The following is an 18,513-nucleotide window of genomic DNA, read 5'->3' as shown; positions in this document are numbered from 1 at the left end:
CCTTCCCGTCGACTCCAGCACTGTATTATTCAAGTTAAGTATTGTAATAAGTTGTTGTATTGAGAGGTACTTCACCACATCTTCAGACCCATATTGCCTACTTTCAGACAGATTAACATATTTTACACAGCCCTTACAAACAAGCACAGAGAATGGCCTAATCTGCCCCCGAGGGCTCAAGGCAGGCGGTGCGCAAACTACTCCAATATCCTCGTTTTTTTACTCCCTCCACATGTGTTTCCTTCGCCCACTGTCATTACGCTACAGGAGAAGACACCGTGTCATTGACGGTTGTATATAATAGCCATAATTGGTTTGTATTAGACTTCCAGACACGGCACAGTGGCCACAGGAGGGCAATTATCCGGCACTAAAGTGGGGAAGGCTACTGTTTAGCCCCAGTGTTTACTGTATAAGAGCCCTGAGTGGGCAGCGCTGTGGCAACATGGCACAAGACCGCACGCGTTAAAAAGTGATTTGTCTCGGACGGCTATTTAAACGGTGCGTCTTCAATATTGATGTTATTAAAAATACAGATACGTTTACCTTGTGCCATATTCGACAATTCCCTTATGTATTTATGTATCCATGTAACATATTTGGTAGTTTATTATTTCTAGGATGCATGTAAAGCATTGTGGGCCTGCTAACTATTACTCTACATTCAATCTGTCCACACTTGTTGGGACCCACAAGTTGAGAACCACTCCTGATGTTGTGTTAGTCTATCCAGTTGTTGACACTGAAGCACTTGTCGATGCCGAGAAGTGGATGTACTCTCAAAACAATGTATAAAAGTAAATTGGGACGATAAGGAACAGCACAAAGACGTTTAAAAAATGGTCAATTGCGTTATGGAAAAGACATTTAAATAGAAACTGTGATTGGTGGTGCAAGCACACAATTATGCGGACATATGTGCAGATGGGTGGATCATCGAGATCCCCAGGGACCTTTTCTGCCCCAAACGTCTGTCTGCGGATGGGAAGCATGAGTAAAGTGTTTAGCTGACACTCATAAAAGCCAATTAAATCCAATTAAACACATGCTCTGGGATATATCTGAAGCACACCATCTGGATGTTTGGATGGAATCAAATATGGCATTTCATTATCTGTGCTGTAATGACAAAATGTGGGTGGGAAAGAGTTTGCATAGATTTCTAGGGTTCAATTCTTTACCAATTAGCAGCCGGGCCGGCACCCTTCTGACCTGTCCTCTGGGGGGATTAGAGGGTTAAAAGTCAGATGCAGAAGCGAGGCTTGGGTTTGGGTCTTGGATGAAGATGGGGGGGCTCCAAGCAACAGGACAAGAGCAGGGCACTCAAGCAGCGGGTAGACAGAGAGGAGGCGACAGGGCAGAAAGCTGGGAAAAAGCGTGCGAAAATTCATTGTGTGAAAAAAGCTCCAAAACGGCAAAGACTTTTTGGATTATTTTTGATCCAGAGAACAGAAGTTTGTTTGTTAATTAAAAATGACATCTTTGCATGTCACAAAAATGATCTGGGTTGTGTAAACATGTAGACTTCAGTACATCCAAAGATATTAACAGAGATATTAAACATTATTCTGTTGATTTGAGATACAATTCTCATATTTCAGCTCGATTTGTGAAAACAATTATGTAATTAAATTGTGATTTTCTATTAAATGACAATTGAATATGTTTTTATCTGTTAAATAATAAGCAAAATTTTTAATTAGCATTCTGCTTAAATGGGTTACGAGAAGTGTCTTATGAAGCTTGAAAAAGTTTACAAAGCTCATTTTCAAGTGTTAATCATTTTGAGAGTGTCTGAAGAGACAGTGACATTAAGTCCAAACCTTTATGTTCAAAGGTCTGTGCACACATCAGTGCTGACCATAAGGGTATTTGTAGCCAACCCCAAACCCCATACGCTTGCCAAGCTAAATTGATGTAGAGCTCGCTGATCCAAATGATGCGTTCAGAAAAACCACTTCAAAACCAAACATAAATACACACGCATATGGCTTACACAGCCCCGTACTGACTAAACATGTTCTGAAGTCACATTTACAGAACGCTGAAAGCAAATGACCTCATGATTTGATGGAAAGTATATTACAAAGATGGTCAAAAATAAGCCACTAGATTCCTTAAAGAGCTCCGATGTCCCCTTGAGAAAAGAGGAAAAAGGCATGGATGAGAGGGAGGATGCTCATCCCAGAAAGCCACCACAAATTGCTGCATTTCAGTTGAGGCTGTAAAAAAAGAGAAATGGCTCTTAATCTTAGGTTGTAATTACCTCTGGCTATAGCACTGTAATTAGGAAATGAGCCCTTAACCAGATGGGCCAAAGAGCAAAAAACATGCACTAAAATATCTTTCAGTTAAAAGGATAAAAACACAATATGTCATTTTTAATCAAAGCGACTGCATATTGAACAAATAGGAACGTCTAAATCGTTATAATCTCGTTGAATATTAGTAAGAAAATACAGTTTGTTTGTTCGGCTTGTTTTTTCCTGCTTTGATACTTTGGTTCTCACTTATGCATGTGAACCAACTAATGTCGCCAACTGATGTCACTCAACACAGCATTCATCAGTTAAAGGCTGCTGCAGAGGCACGCGTTACAACATGTCACAGTTATTTAGAATAAAAAGCCACAGCGTGTCATAAAATGTCAAGGAATACCTGTGAAGTAAACAACTCCTTTGTTTCAGCGTGACCCCCGTTTAAGGTCTGTAATTTGCACTCATTTTTGTCAGGTTATAGTGAAGCCACCTGAGCAGCTGCTGTGTTAAAAACAGGCTGAGACACAGGTACATGGACATTCATTTTGTGTTTGTCGGATAAGAAGAATACTAAACATTACAACTTAAGTCAAAACGCAAGAGACATTGTGAAAGCTCCATTCTGGCTGGTTAACTTTGTGTTGGCTCACAATAATGTATCTAGTTTGAATCAAAGAGGCAAATTTCAAGAGATTGTGTTAAAAGGGTGGACTAAACACACTCTTTAAAAAGGTATTTGAAAAAAGAAAGAAATACATATATACAGTATACAATATATGCAATAATTCTTTCAGCAACATATAAAAAAGCAGCTCGAGTATCATTCGTTACACAATCTATCTGTTCCACCACGATTTGACAGTTGACTCATGACTCAGGTATACAACCCGCCAAAACAATACTTAGCGGAAATGCATACCGGACAAGTCAGTTTACACGCTGTGTCTATAGTTTTATTGCTGTTGAAGAACAAGGTTTGGACAATGTCTTCTGCCATTTTGTGCCAAGCATTCTTCATTTAATGAGGTCACTTCATCTTTTCCAACTAATTTTTATGATCCCTTTACCACACCAAGAAATAGCCAATGAAAAACAATGAGAGCATTCATGTGAACACCTATAAATAATATGTGGAGTTTGGGATTTTCCAAGATGATGGGGTCAGAAAGGTTCAGCGAAAACAACAAAAAAAGCTGTCGGATTACTGCTACATAAAAAAAAACAGTGCTAATGCTGCTCATGCCATTTTACTGACAGCAAGCGTTCATTCAAAAGGAGTTGGCCTACATTCTTTTATTTCTGTCTTCTGCCACTCTTCCAAATAAATAGTCCGATCGGAATTTGAATGAATAAAACTCCTTGTACTTTGAATACCTCGCACATAGTTATCTAATAGCTACTTATTGTTATTTCCAGACACAGAAGGATCTAAGAAGAGGTGGAGCGCGAGCAAAGGAAACTTCTCTATTGGGTAAGAGCAATTTGAATATTTCAAGTGCAAAGTTGGAAAACGGTGTAATGCTCTCGAGGCAACACTCACTGTAATAACATACTCTTTGAATATGCATTTACAAAGGCAAACCGCACTGCGCTGGCGGTCGGTATTGTGTTAACAGTTTCCTCACAAGGGTCTTTTCACACACATCTGAGACTCTTAACTAGACTGGCACCGCCACAACAGCAGCTCTCACACACACACACGCACGCACACGCACACACACACACACGCACACACAATGTTTTAGCAGATAGAGTGCGCACTGCAGGCTTAAGTTACAAGCTTAATTCACTCAGAATGATTTAAATGGCAAATTAGAGTAAAAGTTGTGGAAAATGAGGGCATTGTTCAGTTTCGAAAGCAAGTGTTTTTCGCATTTTGTCAGAATCTTTCCTTGGATTACTGACTGCAAAAATAAACATACTTTATTTACGGTAAGTAGATTTTAGGCATTAGTACTTTTTGCATTGGATACTTTTTATTACTTTACTTTACTTTAGATTACTAGTATACTTGCCCTTAAACTTACTTGAACTGAACTGGACTGGAAAGAACCAATTATTTTTCCTTATGTTTTTAAGCATGTTTATGATGACATTTTGCCTGAAGGTTTTGACTTCAAGTCCTGGATTTGAGCAAACAGAAATATAAAAATAAAAATGACTAGGGAAATTAAGTTATCGTTTCAGTTCCATCACTCTTCCTTCTACGCCAAATGTATCCTTTCTTTGTCCGACAACTAAACTATGAAGAAAGAAACTTAAAACTATTCACAAGATTGCAATTATATCCAGCGCTAACTGTACTGTACACCGCTTACTCGCAACTCCATAAACCCTATTTGACCTCTGTGCGCCTGTCCAGCCTCCGTCTCCCGCGGTGCTGGCCGTCAATGAGCTGTGACAGTAACTGTGTTGTACTTGTTAAGGCGTCCACACAGGAACGGCCTGCAGCCCACGGCACTCGGACGCACTCGGCTACTCGCGTTAATTGCCCTAACCACTCCTCCGCCTTTTCTTTGCCCGGTCCAATCTTTCTCTTGGGGGGGAAAAAGTTGTGTTAACTTCTACTTCTACTCCAGTGTAACGCACACATTCTTTGGTGCAGGAATGTGCGCATGGTGTGACTGCTAGTACGCTGTAAATTATTTGCCAGGCAGACTCATGCTTCAATGTCAACATCCACACTAGCCCTTTTTCGGCCTTAATCCTCCACTTTTAACATCAAAGCTCCAACACATTGCTTTGAATTATAGCCCCATCTGACATCTTATGTGTGTGGCTTTTTGATACCTCGCTAAATACAAACCTTTACTTATTGCATGATGTTTGAATTTAAAGTAACATACGATGGCGCGTGCTTAGAAGTGTTCCCAGTATGCGAGCCAAATGTCTGCGTTTCCCATTAGGAGGATAAGTGACTTCAAGAACTGTCTGGAAACTTGAAGGTGAAAAAAACGCAAGCACTATTACCTATACACACAAAAACACTTCTCTAAAGCTTCAAGCAAATATCGAAACGCAAACAAGGGTGTCATGCGCTACACACGTATACATGTTTCCATAAAACGAGGAGATTCTTCATGCGAGGAGCACAGAGGAATTTGTAATGATGGTTGATTATTCTGAGTGACAGGTCGCTATTAAGACAAATTACTCATCTGCGCAAGAATAACAAAGGTTTTTTTATGCTGTTTCCTTGCTGACAATTTCCCTATGCAAATGCAATACAACTGAAAACATGTATTAGTCATAGTAGCAAGTTCAGTGCAAGTTAAAGCTAGAATCATAGTAGTCAAAATATTACTAAACTTTACTGAAAACTGTAATACTGACGTTGTTTTAGACCCCATATGTGGCTTAGAGCATAACATTTGCCTACAGGGTTGCACAATATTTCTTTTAAATAAATCATGATTATTTTCCTTTTATTCATTGATTTTTTTTTTCTTCATTAAAAACACAATGAAAATGGCTTTCATTTTAAATGTCCTAAACGTAAACATGACCGACCTTTATTCAGTACAATTTTACACAAACAAGCTCCAAACAACATACTTTTACTGACACTTGGCTGTGGACCTCTTGATTTGACGATTTGAAATGATTGGACTTTGATTAACTTAAACTATGCCTGATTGCACAGCCTTATTTGGAGGATATTTCCTTTTAATATATATATTTTTGAAGGTAATTTGCTGCCGTCAAAACTGTATGGCATCTTTGTCCAAGCCCAGTTAGAAATGTGAAATATATGTGTATGTAGTATCTTCTCTGTCATACTACATTCATTAGTAGCTCCTGACTGCAGCTTGTCCCATTGTAAATCATGTGTCTCTAGCTCGCCGTCGTGGGGCTGTGATGATGTATTAATGGCGTAGTGAGGATTGACGTCTTCACTCCGTAATCTTAGGACTCACCTGTGTAGCCAGCTGCTCTCACAGGTACAGAATACAGCCTTTAATAAAGCACATAGTGAGAGATATTGTAATAATGGTACTATTAAGTATATTTGTACGTCATAAGGCAACATCTGCAGCGTTGCACAAAGAAAAACGACTCTCAATCACAGTACATGTCGATTTACGGATGATAAATGTAAGTTGTAATTTGATTTGTTGCTTAAGCGTATGTCTTTAGTTTATATATTCAAATAGAGAGGTGATTTACAGGTGATTTTTCTTCAAGGCAACTCGGTGCACTGCTTTTGTTCACTGTCAATGCTGCAATGCTCCAATTAGTCTTAAATATGACAAGAGAAGATGAAATACTAGGTGTAGTGTTTGAACAAATTGGACTGTCTTTTGGAAATTTCACGCACATTATGACCCCGAATTCCCCCACGGCGTTAGGGTTTAAACTAATATTTACTCAAGTCAAGTGAGATGTTTGTATCCGGAGCGCGACAAGACAAAGGCCTGCTTTTGTGCACCAGCCTGCCCGATAGTTTGCCACTGGTTTACCTCACCAACTTCCTCCAAGAGTTGGCCCACGACCAGTACACTTAGTTTTATTTCACAATAAATTCCAGTGACATCCTAATCAACACCGGTGATCTACTTGTCACATATTTTTCTGTGTGTGGTGCATGGCTAAGGTGTTATTTTGAAAGGTAAAAAGCCTCCGGGCCGGAATGACGAGAAAAATCACAAACGGTAAACGAGAAGAGGGGGGAAAAACAGGCAGAATTGGTGAGTGATGGCTTGAAGAACAGGTCAATAGATGCACAATGGATTCTATACCACTTAAAATAAAATAAGAGTTGTTTTGAATTACACTTTTAGTAATTAGATAACTATATAACCAACTTATGCCACAGAACAGGCTCTTTTATTGACTAAAGACGTGCCCTGTGCAGACTCGTTGTGCTGGCATAATATCTCCAAACAATATCTCGATGATCAGATCAGGTATTCGACACAAACCGCACTGATAACATCACAAGAAGTTTAAACAATTAAACATATTTGTACAGAAAAGTACTAGCATTTATTTTAATGCCGATAAAATAAGTAGTTGAAGAATCCATTGACCACTTAATCAACTAAACAAACTAAACTACATGTTAAATGTTGAAACTAGCTATTTAATGCTTCTTTTTTTTGTATTCTGGCTTGAGAAATCAACATAACCTTTGCTTTGCTGGTTTTTGTTGTTGTTTTATTCTGTCTGCCCAAGCCACTCTTTCACACCCATTTGTTCACCTCGTTGTTGTCACTCTTTAGCCTTGAGCTCTCATATGTTCCTCAGCCTAATGAAGATTTTGACACCCGCTCCCTGCCACACGACCCCGCGGGGCTGTTGTGGCAGGTGCAGGAGATGTGCCTTCATCAGATTCCATTCATACTCCAAGTCGCTGCATGAACTAACCTGAGAGGGGCGGGGAAGAGGCAGGGCGTTCAGCACTGACAGGGCTAAAAGGCTTTTTGGACTCCGGAGCAACAGTATATGTATGATGTGCGAGCAGCTTTGCCATTCAGAGGGAACAAATTTAGCTTCCTGGGTGCTACTTAGATATGTAACTGAATATTTTTAAAGAGCAACAGGACATTCGAGCCAAAGGGACTGGCCAAAGCGGGCAGGCTCACCGATAATGTGCGAGTGTTTCCTCAGCCGCGGTGAGGTATTCGGTCTACCAGGTCTTTAGAACCAGCCAGTCAGTACTCTGTCTGCACGCCGCCCGACACACCTTTGTTTTAGAAGCGCTCCATTCTGAGGTATATGACTTCTGCAATACAAGTTCAGGTAAAGATTTTCTGATTTCTAAAGCTTGTATTATACCATTTTGACTGATCTGGAAAGTCTGGAAAGTTTTGAGGATTTTGAAAATGTTTCGAGAAGAGCAAATGACAATTCTTCCAAACTCTGAGGACTATCACGTCCTATTGTTGTATATTTGTCTACAATATTTGCAATAAGCTTACGCAACCTGTATTTTGATGGCGTTTAAAGTTGACTTAATGTTGCTGTCATGTCCTCGGCAGCAAGTCGAAGTGTATCCTTTACTCTTGGCCTTGTGGCTTCACTGATAAAACTGGTCTGTCTGGATACTTTCAGCCACACGCACACACTCCAGTGCAAACAGTTCAGGCTCATTCAGACTTCAGGGTCACATGTTCTGAAGTATGCAACAAACTGTCATTAAAAACTTTATTTGTCACAATAAAGGATTTTGTGCGAAGACAATTTGAGGGCTTTTTGCATTGAAAACCATATGCTTATATATAGGGCTGGTTCTAAAACAGGTTTATTTTAGATATACTATTAACTTAGACGCAAAGTTATTCAATGAATATCTATAGTAAATAATGATATGATGAATAAACCTGTTCAAATACACTAGTGTCTCAATATTAAAATTTCAAACTCTTGAATTTTTGTCATGTTTCCTCTATCGTTTCTTAGTCAAATTAGTATTTTAGTACGAGTTATGATCTTATCAATTAGTGGTTGTGTATTGATTCTTTTGACAAACCAAATGCACCAATCGATCAGGTCCATGATAGAATTAAAATGACTAAACCAGGTCCAAATAAAGACTAAATCTAGTCTACTGAAAGACAAACAAGCACTAGAAAATCATTGTCCAGAAATCCAGGACTGAAACATCTTACACTTATAACAGGAATGCAATTGTCTCCTCATTCTTTATCAAAACTAACCTAACCTGTGTAGCATTGTTTGTGCTTTCTTCACTGCTGGTCGTGGCCGGGGGTCAGGGCAAACAGCAGACAGTGCAGGAGAGAAAGACTTTCAGAAATGCAGTGTAGTGTTTGTGTTTTTATGCCACTCAGCTGTGACTGACCTGCAGCGCAGGTCAGCGTCGGGCCCTCGCAGAGCACCGGGGTCACAACATCCAGGCGACAGTGTGCCACAAGATGCCATTGTAGATTGTGACGCTTGGTTCAAGATGGGAAAAATCTATGAAAGCCCTGGTTTCAGTGAAGTGCGTGTCTGTGTAATGTGAGACGAACTGCATCTCCGATAGATGTGTTCAATGGCAGAAGAAGCCTTAGGTCAAAGGGCAGGCAGCGCTGGTGAAGGATGGCTGTCAAGGCGAGACACTGGTTTACGGGCCAAAAGGAAGCGTCTGCAGCCTTAAATAGTGTTCTGTCTGATTTTGCCTTTGCAGTAGTAAACAGGAATCCAGGAGTGTTCCATTGTAGAAAAACATTCAGTTGTATCATCTGGACACCAGTGTAGAACATTGTAGAAAATGTTTTGCTGTAATAACAAGAAGATTTTTTATTGTTTTGATGTATTTTTGTGTCACAATTTAACATAAAAAGTTGTGAAATTGTGAATTGAAATAGCTTTGTTGTCAATCTTTTTCTGTTACAGTAGACTATATGAATGTTTTTTATTGTCAGTTTACATTTAATGCATCAGATTCTTGCATGACGAACACCTAATGTGTTATGACTTTAAATGCAGATCCAACTATCCAAACTGAACAGATCATAATACCTATGAATTGTCCAGATGTATAAAAGGGTGGTTAAATGTATCGATACTAAAACTAGTTTGAAACAACATACTCATCTGCGCAAGTATCGATTCTTGAACTAGTTTAATAAAGAAAATATTATTAATGTTGAAAATGCCAGTCTATAGTCTAAAACCTTGACCTAAAAAAGAGCATTTTAGTTGGAATCAAAAATCAGTATAGAGAATCAAGCATTCTTTAGAATCGAAATAGAGTTTGAAATTTGAGTATTATGACAACACTAACGTATAATCAGGACAATTACACACTACATTTACTGACTTTTATTCACCGCAAGTAATCATGTCATTTTTGGTACTTAAATCCTGCTTTTCCTCTACAAATCCTCAACCGTTTTCTTCGAGAGCACATTGTTACCTTCACATTATTTACTGCGACACGCTCCAGCATTCTAATGTTTCACTTTACCCTGGAGGAGCGGAGAAAGCACCTGCCACACTAGTCTCAGGTGTATGCCGGTAACTTTAGCCCCTTTTACTTTGGTGTTAAACAGGGCTGTTGTTGTAGCTCGGGCTAAGTTACATCACAAGACACAGAAGAGTGAACCGCAGTGGAAACACTAATCCCCTTCATGACCCTTGACCCCGGCAGTATAGGCCTCCACCATTGGCTTTGTTATCCTTTCGAGCTGATGCTATCTAATCAGATGAGTGGCTTTTATCATGTTCTTTGCTAATTTCTATATTTAACATTTAGGAGGCACATCAAAACTACAATGTATCTCGTCAAATAGTAAATCAAACTCTTTGTAATTATATTTTTGGTTGAAATTTACGTTGCCCTCCAGCTAGCCTCGCATTCACCCCTGGCTTGTATATTATGTTGTCCTTTATGTCCGCAAGCTGCAGACTAGTCGTAATACTTCACACTGTCTATGTAAGCAAGTCTTTCGGAAACATAAATCCTGACTTGAAAGAGACCATCTTTTTTGAACTAGAACATACCGTACAGAGGTAATGCTTGTTAGAGCAAAACTGTACGTATTGTGAGAGCGCAGGCTATCAGTAGAATCTTCTGTGTGTGGTCAAGCTTCATCTGTGCAGTACATTGACTACATACTGCTAATCCTCTTTTCAGACCACTACAAAGGACAGTAAATGTGTTGGCTATAGGATAAAGATCGGTAGTGACAGATTAATACACACTACTTTCCTGGAGACACTTTTTTGACTAGCTTTTGCTTCAAATGCATATGACATGATTATATTTATGATTTTACAACAAATTTTGCCAATTTTTCTCCAGTTTGATCATTTTGGTGATGTTTATAATGGGCTCAGACTGGCAGTTAGCTATTCATTTAAAGCTTCATATGTTTAGAAAGTATTCACCCGTTTTGTAAAGTCTTTAACATGTTGTCAGAGATATCCACCACAACTCACTGTTCACTGTCTGATAGTATTTATTCATTTTAGACTGACATAGTGAAAACCCATGGCGATCAATCAAACAGGAAGTACTCAAGCAAACCCTAAGTACAGTAAATAGCTGGTCACAAAGCTATTGTACGTCCAGTTTGGACATGAGCAGCAGATGTGACGTAGATGTAATTCCACAATGGTTACCTAGCAACCATATATTTAAAAAGCACCAAAATCCATGAAAAATCCACAATAGTTATAATTTGACAATTAATAATACTAGATAAAACCTTTTTAAAAGATTGTTTAAACCGTCAAAAAAATGTGTCAACTGCATGTGAATTGTCTATTTCCTGCTATTTTCAACTTTTATTTTTCAATGTTTCTTCACAAACTGCAACTTGACGATAGATATTTACCACAGAGACTATCCCACAGAACTAAGCCATAATTAGAAAAATATGAAACCTGTAAACCATTTGCACTTCAAGTACCTCAGGCGTTGTTGTGAAGATACAAACCCTTTCTTTTTGTTGTGGATACCTCATCTGTCATTGCATAAATATTAAGCCAAGTCGTGATGTCATGATCTAAAAACTTGATTTTTATACGGACGAAAAGGTTTGATAGCAATAGCAATTTTGATACTACAATAATAAAATAAACCTCAATGGAATTTTTGACAAGTACTGATCATTTTGACAACCCTAATGACAAGTTTGAGTTGATTTCAAGGTTCGATTAAATTACACCATGTTCTGGTTAAACTATGTGAACAATACCTTCTATTTGACAGGTGAACAACAACCACAACAATGGAAAAACAACATTCAAGTATCATTACCTCACACAGATGCTGCACATTCTTTCAGACAATCCAAACATTGCTCAGACGTTCGGCTAAATATATGTGTGGCATTTATCATTCAGCTCCTCTCTAGCGTTACTATTTAAGTAATCTTTTCATCCTCAGATAGTCCACACAAGTCCTGGTCCGCCTTTCCGATTCTCTCTTGACCCCTTTGTCATGTTGAAGGATAAACCCTCAGGATTATGGGTAACGCGGTCCAGCTGTTGCATGGACAGTGCTGACAGTGGAAAAGAGCTGGGTGGATATTGCCTGTTTTGAGTCATGGTTGAAAACGGGGGCAAATGTAGCGGATAAAAAGAGAATTTGGGGTTGTAAGAGTTGAAAGATTTGGCACAAAAGAAAAATAATAATAAGTATCTACTTCACTTATTTCTTGTTTCATAAAATTATACTATTTGTGTCCTTAATACGTAATACAACAATGCAGGTGTGTAATATTACTCAAACAAACCAACTACCATCAACTATTTTAAACCCTGTAGTGTCAAAGTATTATAGGTACAACTTCTGTGAATCACTTGTTGAAGGGTCCATTAGTGCACATTTTCTTTCAGCTTTACATTATTTTAAATGTTTCTAACTCGGTGGGAACAGTCCGTGCCTTTTGTGTGTCTTGGCTCATGCCCCCTCTCATCTTCCGGCTGCTGTTGGGAGTTCTCAGAGTTCATAGTAACCTGTGCCTCCTCCGCGTACTGGCCCCATAATTCTCAATCCCCCTCTTTGCTATCCTCCACAGTCTCTTGCTTTTGGCCTTGAGCTCTGAAGATAAGAGCTCTTGACGCTTGGCCTGCTGGGATTTAATTGCCCGAGCCTACATCACCCTCTCTAAGCTGGGCCTTTATACACAATTCTGCACCGCTCTATCCTCCGCAATGCTTTTGTCCATGTTTCCTTTTCATTTGCGTGTTTTTGGATCTGATTTTTGAAATTCGATTTAAACTTTTAGCCCATTTTCTAAGGTTGTGCAAAAACTTTACCAGGCTTGAGCTTTCTCCTACCGTTTTTGGCCCTCAGGTGATTCCACTTTTTCAACTGCCAATGCTTTTTTTTAGTTGACAAATCCAACAAAGAGGAAAGAAAAACACAGATGTAAAACTAATCAGAATATTTGTACTAATTCTTTGAAAAGCTATGTCATTCATCAAATCCATTCGGTCTTTGTAAAGCCCCCCTGAAATGTTCGGTTAATCTCAATAAGACGGACAAGATTTTCAAACGCAGCTGCAGCTCGTCTGAGGAATGTCTCAACAAGTGAGCAAGGAAGAAAAAAGGAAATTACGTAGAAGTCAAGTTGCTGTGAGGTGGACACTGTCCCCTTTTTTGTGTAATTTAAGCTGTGTAATGTTACGTAAAGTTGTACATCCATAAAAAATGTTTGCATTAATGTACATACATAGCCAAATAATCACATACAGAAGAGTGGCATTTTTACCCTACACTGATAAGCCATGCACAAAGACACACAAAAATGCTATGTTTTATCTGTAACCTGGCAGCGATGTCCCTCCCCCTCTTAGTGCACCCCCAACCAAGTTTCTCCTTCTGCAGTTATCAGATGTGCCTGGCCCACACTGGAATGAGGCACACTCCAAACAAACATTCTGCCCCGGGGAGAGCCTTGCAGGACTAACCACATTCTAGGAAAAATAGTATGAGTTTTATCGGCGTATAGCTCTCCTCTCAAACCCGCCTTGAAATGTTCTTGTGTGCTCTGGCCTTAAACCCAGATCAAGTTTAGTTTCTCCGTCTCCAAAAGGAATGTGATTGAATATTCAGAGAAAAAAAAAAACTATGCTCCCTTATAAAAACTTTTTTTTAAATTCCAAATGTGGTTCCCTGCATTGACTTCTCTCTGCCCACTCAATCTCCTGTTTTTCTAACCAAATGCATTTGTTTTCTTATGGCCTTTTCCTGTGTCACAACTTTGTTGTAGTTGATTTTGAGACCATTGAATGTATACACTCAAAAGTATTTACATTTTTTTTTTTAAGTGTCTAATATTTTTGTTAAAGGTAAAATAATATTGAAGTGATGCATTCAAAGAGGCTGCAATCTCAAGGGGGTAAAAATAAGTTGTGATACACTTTGAAAATAGATACTTGCTTTCATTTATCTTTTCTAAACCAACACTGTGGTTAACTGTGGTTAACACAAACATGATAAGATAAAGTGGCTCTATGTTCTTTCTTACGCAAGTACGGTTTTATTTAAGTAATCCCTCGTAGTGGATAGTTGTTGAAAACTGGTGCCCTTTCATATGAACTACGCGTTATGGTAAAAACAGAAAACAATCTCTCTCAAACCAAAAAAAAATAGCAAAGACATAAAGATGTTGCCTGTTTCCTCCAAGGTTGTCTCACCGAATAACATAGGATGATAAATGGCCTCACTGACATAGTCTGACACAAGCCTTCTTCTCATCTTCATTCTGTCCTTTGCTCCCAACACATTCTCTCCATTTTCTACTCACTTCAACTTCAGCAGTAAGAACTTACTGTTAGTATGTGTAATAATGTTGAAATTTCCTATTGTTGACATTTTGGTCAGGAAAGCAACTTAAGGCCATCAGTGAAACCGCTCTTCAGCACCGCAAATTAAATCAGCCGCAGATGCACAATGAGCAGATAAACAGCCATAGACGCTGGTACAATTATTGCAGCCCAAACACTACAATTGTATTTACACTCACGGCTTTTCAGGGTTTTAGTGGCTTTTAAGGGATGTGAAATGTACAAACAAAAAGATGGGCATAAATATTATTATTATAATGGAGTGGGCCGCAAATACTACACATACTGCATATTTGGAGAAAACCTTGCTGTGTTATTATTATAAATATTTACTGTATGTTGCCCTTTTTCACTGGAGTTGGATACATTGATTACTTTAAATTTCTGGAGTAAATTAATGTACTCATCATAAGGCAGATTTACTGTACACTAATACTGGGAAGAAAAATATGTTAATTGTTGACTTTTTCATTGTCTTAATTCTTGTAATTTGTTTTTTTTTTAACGACCATTCCTCTGTTTTTGTCCTAGGCCGTGCACCATGAAGGGCTTTCTAACTCCCCTGATGCCCATTCTCCTTGTCCTGCTTCATCCTGATGCCGGCTTCTCCAACACCTGCCCCAAGGACTGCACATGCTCTACAGCAGACTCCACCATGTGCTATCAGAGACGGTCCTCTTCCATCCCCACTGGAGTCTCCTCATTGACAAAGAACCTCTTTCTTTTTGCTAACGGTATTGAGAGTTTGAATACAGATGACTTTCGTGGCATGGAGAACTTGGAGATGCTTGATCTCAGTCAAAACAAACTCACTGAACTTCCTGACAGTGTTTTTGAGCCTTTGTCGTCTTTAAGAAACCTTGACTTGTCCTCCAATCTGATATCCCACATATCAGAGAAGTCTTTTCAAGGACTGGCCCTGCTGGAGCGCCTGTACATATACAGTAATCAAATAACGACCATCCACCCTGGTGCGTTTGACAGCATGGAGCACCTTCTAGAGTTAAAGCTACAAGCAAACATTCTAACAGCCATCCCTACCCTTGCCATGCCACGACTACTTCTTTTGGACCTCCGCTTTAACCACCTGCCTACCCTTGGACCATCAGACATCCAGATGCCCAACCTTGAGGCCCTTAAACTTGGAGGAGTGGGACTCCTAAGACTAGATAAGGAGTTGATAAGTAACCTGAAAAATCTTCATGAGTTAGACCTTTCTGGAAACCAGCTTGAGACTCTTCCCCCAGTGCTAAAAGAAACCCATGGACTGATCCACCTAAATCTTGCTAACAACCCAATGGGTCCTCTAGATGTTAAAGACTTGCAAAATCTGAGTGAGTTGCAGGAGCTGGACATCAGTAGCCTCAGTTTGCAAAGTCTCCCTGAAGAATTTTCTCAATATTTTCCCAATCTCAGAAAGCTCACAATTGCAGAGAACCCGTTCAACTGCCTTTGCACACTAGCATGGTTCCCAAGATGGCTGAGGGCCCAGAGAGTCACGCTTGAGAGGACCAAGGAGACGCGCTGTCACTTCCCACCCATTATTGCAGGAAAGGTGTTAGAGAGACTTGACCATCGAGACTTTGGCTGTCCCACCACAACAACAGTCACCACAAGTACGGTAAAAACAACAACTTCAAAGCCTATTCCTGTCACTACAGCCTCCAGTACTACAAGAGCTGCACCACGTCCTGGGGGGAGTGAAACGCCACCTGTAAAAGGAGATTACGACGATCCCCTTCCCCCAGTTATCCCCTCCCCTGGCAACAAGGAGGACCCAGAGGAAGAACCACACTTCTGCCCCTCTGACACCTGCCTGAATGGAGGGACCTGTCGCTTGGTTGGAATAGGACAGATAGAATGTATGTGTCCTCGTGGGTTTACAGGTTTATATTGTGAAATCTATAACAAGCCCGCAACTCCACCCGAGCGAGTGAACCCCCTGCCAACTGCGACTGTGAACACACCGGATATTAGCTCACACCGCGCTACTCCAACATCCATCCTACTGGATCTTCATCGGTACTTTGAATTGAGGCCCAAGACGCGCGCAATTCGTCTGACGTACCGTAACCTGTCTGGATCTGATCGCAGGCCAATGCAACTAAACTTGCCTGCGTCTCACCCAGAATATGTTCTCAGGGGTCTGAAACCCAACTCCACCTATGCAGTCTGTGTCAGTCCTCTCGGTGCACCAAGTAGCACAGACAGGGTGTGCATAGAGGCCCACACACCTCCTGAAAATAATTTTTACAAACAGACATACCCAGAAAAAGAACTTGCCACTATGATCATTCCAGCAATTGCTATCTTGCTTCTTCTAGTGCTGGTGGCAGTGGCAGTGGGGGTCATGTGCTATCTACGGAAGAAGAGAGCCAAGGGTCACCTTGAACTAGAGTGTGAGCCCTCTCAGCTCGAGTTAGATGGAGTAAAGGCTGGAACTGACAATGGGGCACTACCGCAAAAACAGCCACAGATTATAATGCCAGAACCTGCCGTCCAGAACGGCAACGTGGAGTATGAGGTGTTACTACTACAAGACTCTACATCAAATAACAATATGGCATCACACAAACCATCCTACTTTTGACAAATACTGGAACTACTCAGAGTATGAGAATTACACTATCTGAGCTACCTTTTCACACAAGGTGATAACAGTTCACCATCAACTGCTGTGAACAACCAGTGTGTGGACTGTACACATTAAGATATAACATTGTCTAAGCAGACATTAAATACCGCTAGCAGTTTACTTCTTCCCTCACATGGACTGCTGTGTCCTCAGCAGAGCTGAAGGGATGTTGGGACGGATGAGTACTGCCAGTGGCTGTACTGCTGAGTATGTAGGGGTATACATGTCATATGGAGTGCACTAAAGAGGGCTGTGCTGCCTTTTAATTAAAGCCCCGTTTTGAGTACTATCAGCAATATGCTGTGTTTTGAAACTGTTTAGTACTACCCTAAAGGGAGCAGTGCTTGATGTGAATATAACACCAAATGAAGTCATGCAGAGAACATAATTGATGCTTGTATTACTTTATTTGGATCTGTTTATTTTGTATATTGTTATGTTGTTTATTGTTGTACAGCTAATGACTGTTAATAATGCCCTATACCCACTACCTTCTCTTAATGTAGCTAACACACAAAGTGGCAGAATAAAATCTTTGAGGATTAACTCTCATTTGGTACGAGTCAAAGGGCTTTGTATGTGGAATATCAGACAGTCTAAGTCGATGTGTCTCGACACTCAAAAACTTAATCTTTTTAACTCTCTCTCAGTCCTTTGTTTGCACTAATGGAAAATGTGCAGGAATGACTGAAGCTGACTGAAGAACTATTATTCCTTTCATTTGAAAGCCTTTCTCTCAAGCAGTAAACACGTTTATGTCTTATACTTAATTTATTAAGGTCTAACTTCTCACTCTGCACTTACTGTGACTATGAAAACTTCACTACATCTAACTTCAGTCCAAGTTTTATTGTAGAGGCAGGTTTCAGAGATCTGAGGATAAGGGCCAAAGCTCTACTCAAAGTAACCTTTTGTGTGTACATGACCTGTAGATACTCCATCTTCAGAGATAATGCACGTTCTGTCTTGTGTATAGACCTGCAGACATCAAGTTACCATCAGCCCAGCCCCCATTGCCCCCTGTACCCACATGCCTCAGAGTAAGATTAGATTGCTAGAACACACATCCAAATGCCATCTATTTTGCCTTTCACATGAGTCTTAGAAATCCTAAATAAAATAAATGCGACTGGATTTTATTTTCTGTATAAATACATTGAAGAAGACTTTCAATGTGGCTGTTAATTTTCCCTATTACTTTTGGGAAGTATCTTACAATTAACTGTTTTTGTACTTTTATTTTGTGACACTTTGTACAAAATGTGATATCATTAAATGAATATCATGATACAAATATTTGTGTTGTGTTATTTATTTTTTCAACTTCAACGTCTGAAAAGTAAACAACTAGCAAAGCAGATTGTAAAATGGTAT

General features: G+C 39.7%; 2 protein-coding genes across 4 annotated transcripts in view; one reads left to right on the top strand and one right to left on the bottom strand.

Annotated features, from left to right (window-relative positions):
• The window catches only part of LOC140358462 (mitochondrial import inner membrane translocase subunit TIM16-like), a 98,911-nt gene that overhangs the window by 32,235 nt on the left and 48,163 nt on the right, over nucleotides 1-18,513 (bottom strand). The gene's annotated exons all lie outside the window — the stretch shown is intronic.
• vasnb (vasorin b) lies at nucleotides 15,041-18,433 on the top strand. The gene has a single exon (XM_072443313.1). It carries the CDS (start codon nucleotides 15,046-15,048, stop codon nucleotides 17,092-17,094), a length of 2,049 nt encoding a protein of 682 aa, XP_072299414.1. The 5' UTR covers nucleotides 15,041-15,045; the 3' UTR covers nucleotides 17,095-18,433.

The sequence above is a fragment of the Eucyclogobius newberryi genome, unplaced genomic scaffold, assembly GCF_026437365.1.
Source record: "Eucyclogobius newberryi isolate DKJ021-1_F unplaced genomic scaffold, fEucNew1.0.hap1 SCAF_13, whole genome shotgun sequence".
Classification (NCBI taxonomy): Eukaryota; Metazoa; Chordata; class Actinopteri; order Gobiiformes; family Gobiidae; genus Eucyclogobius; species Eucyclogobius newberryi.
Note: the sequence above shows the minus strand (reverse complement) of the source record. Positions and strands in the feature narration are given on the sequence as shown.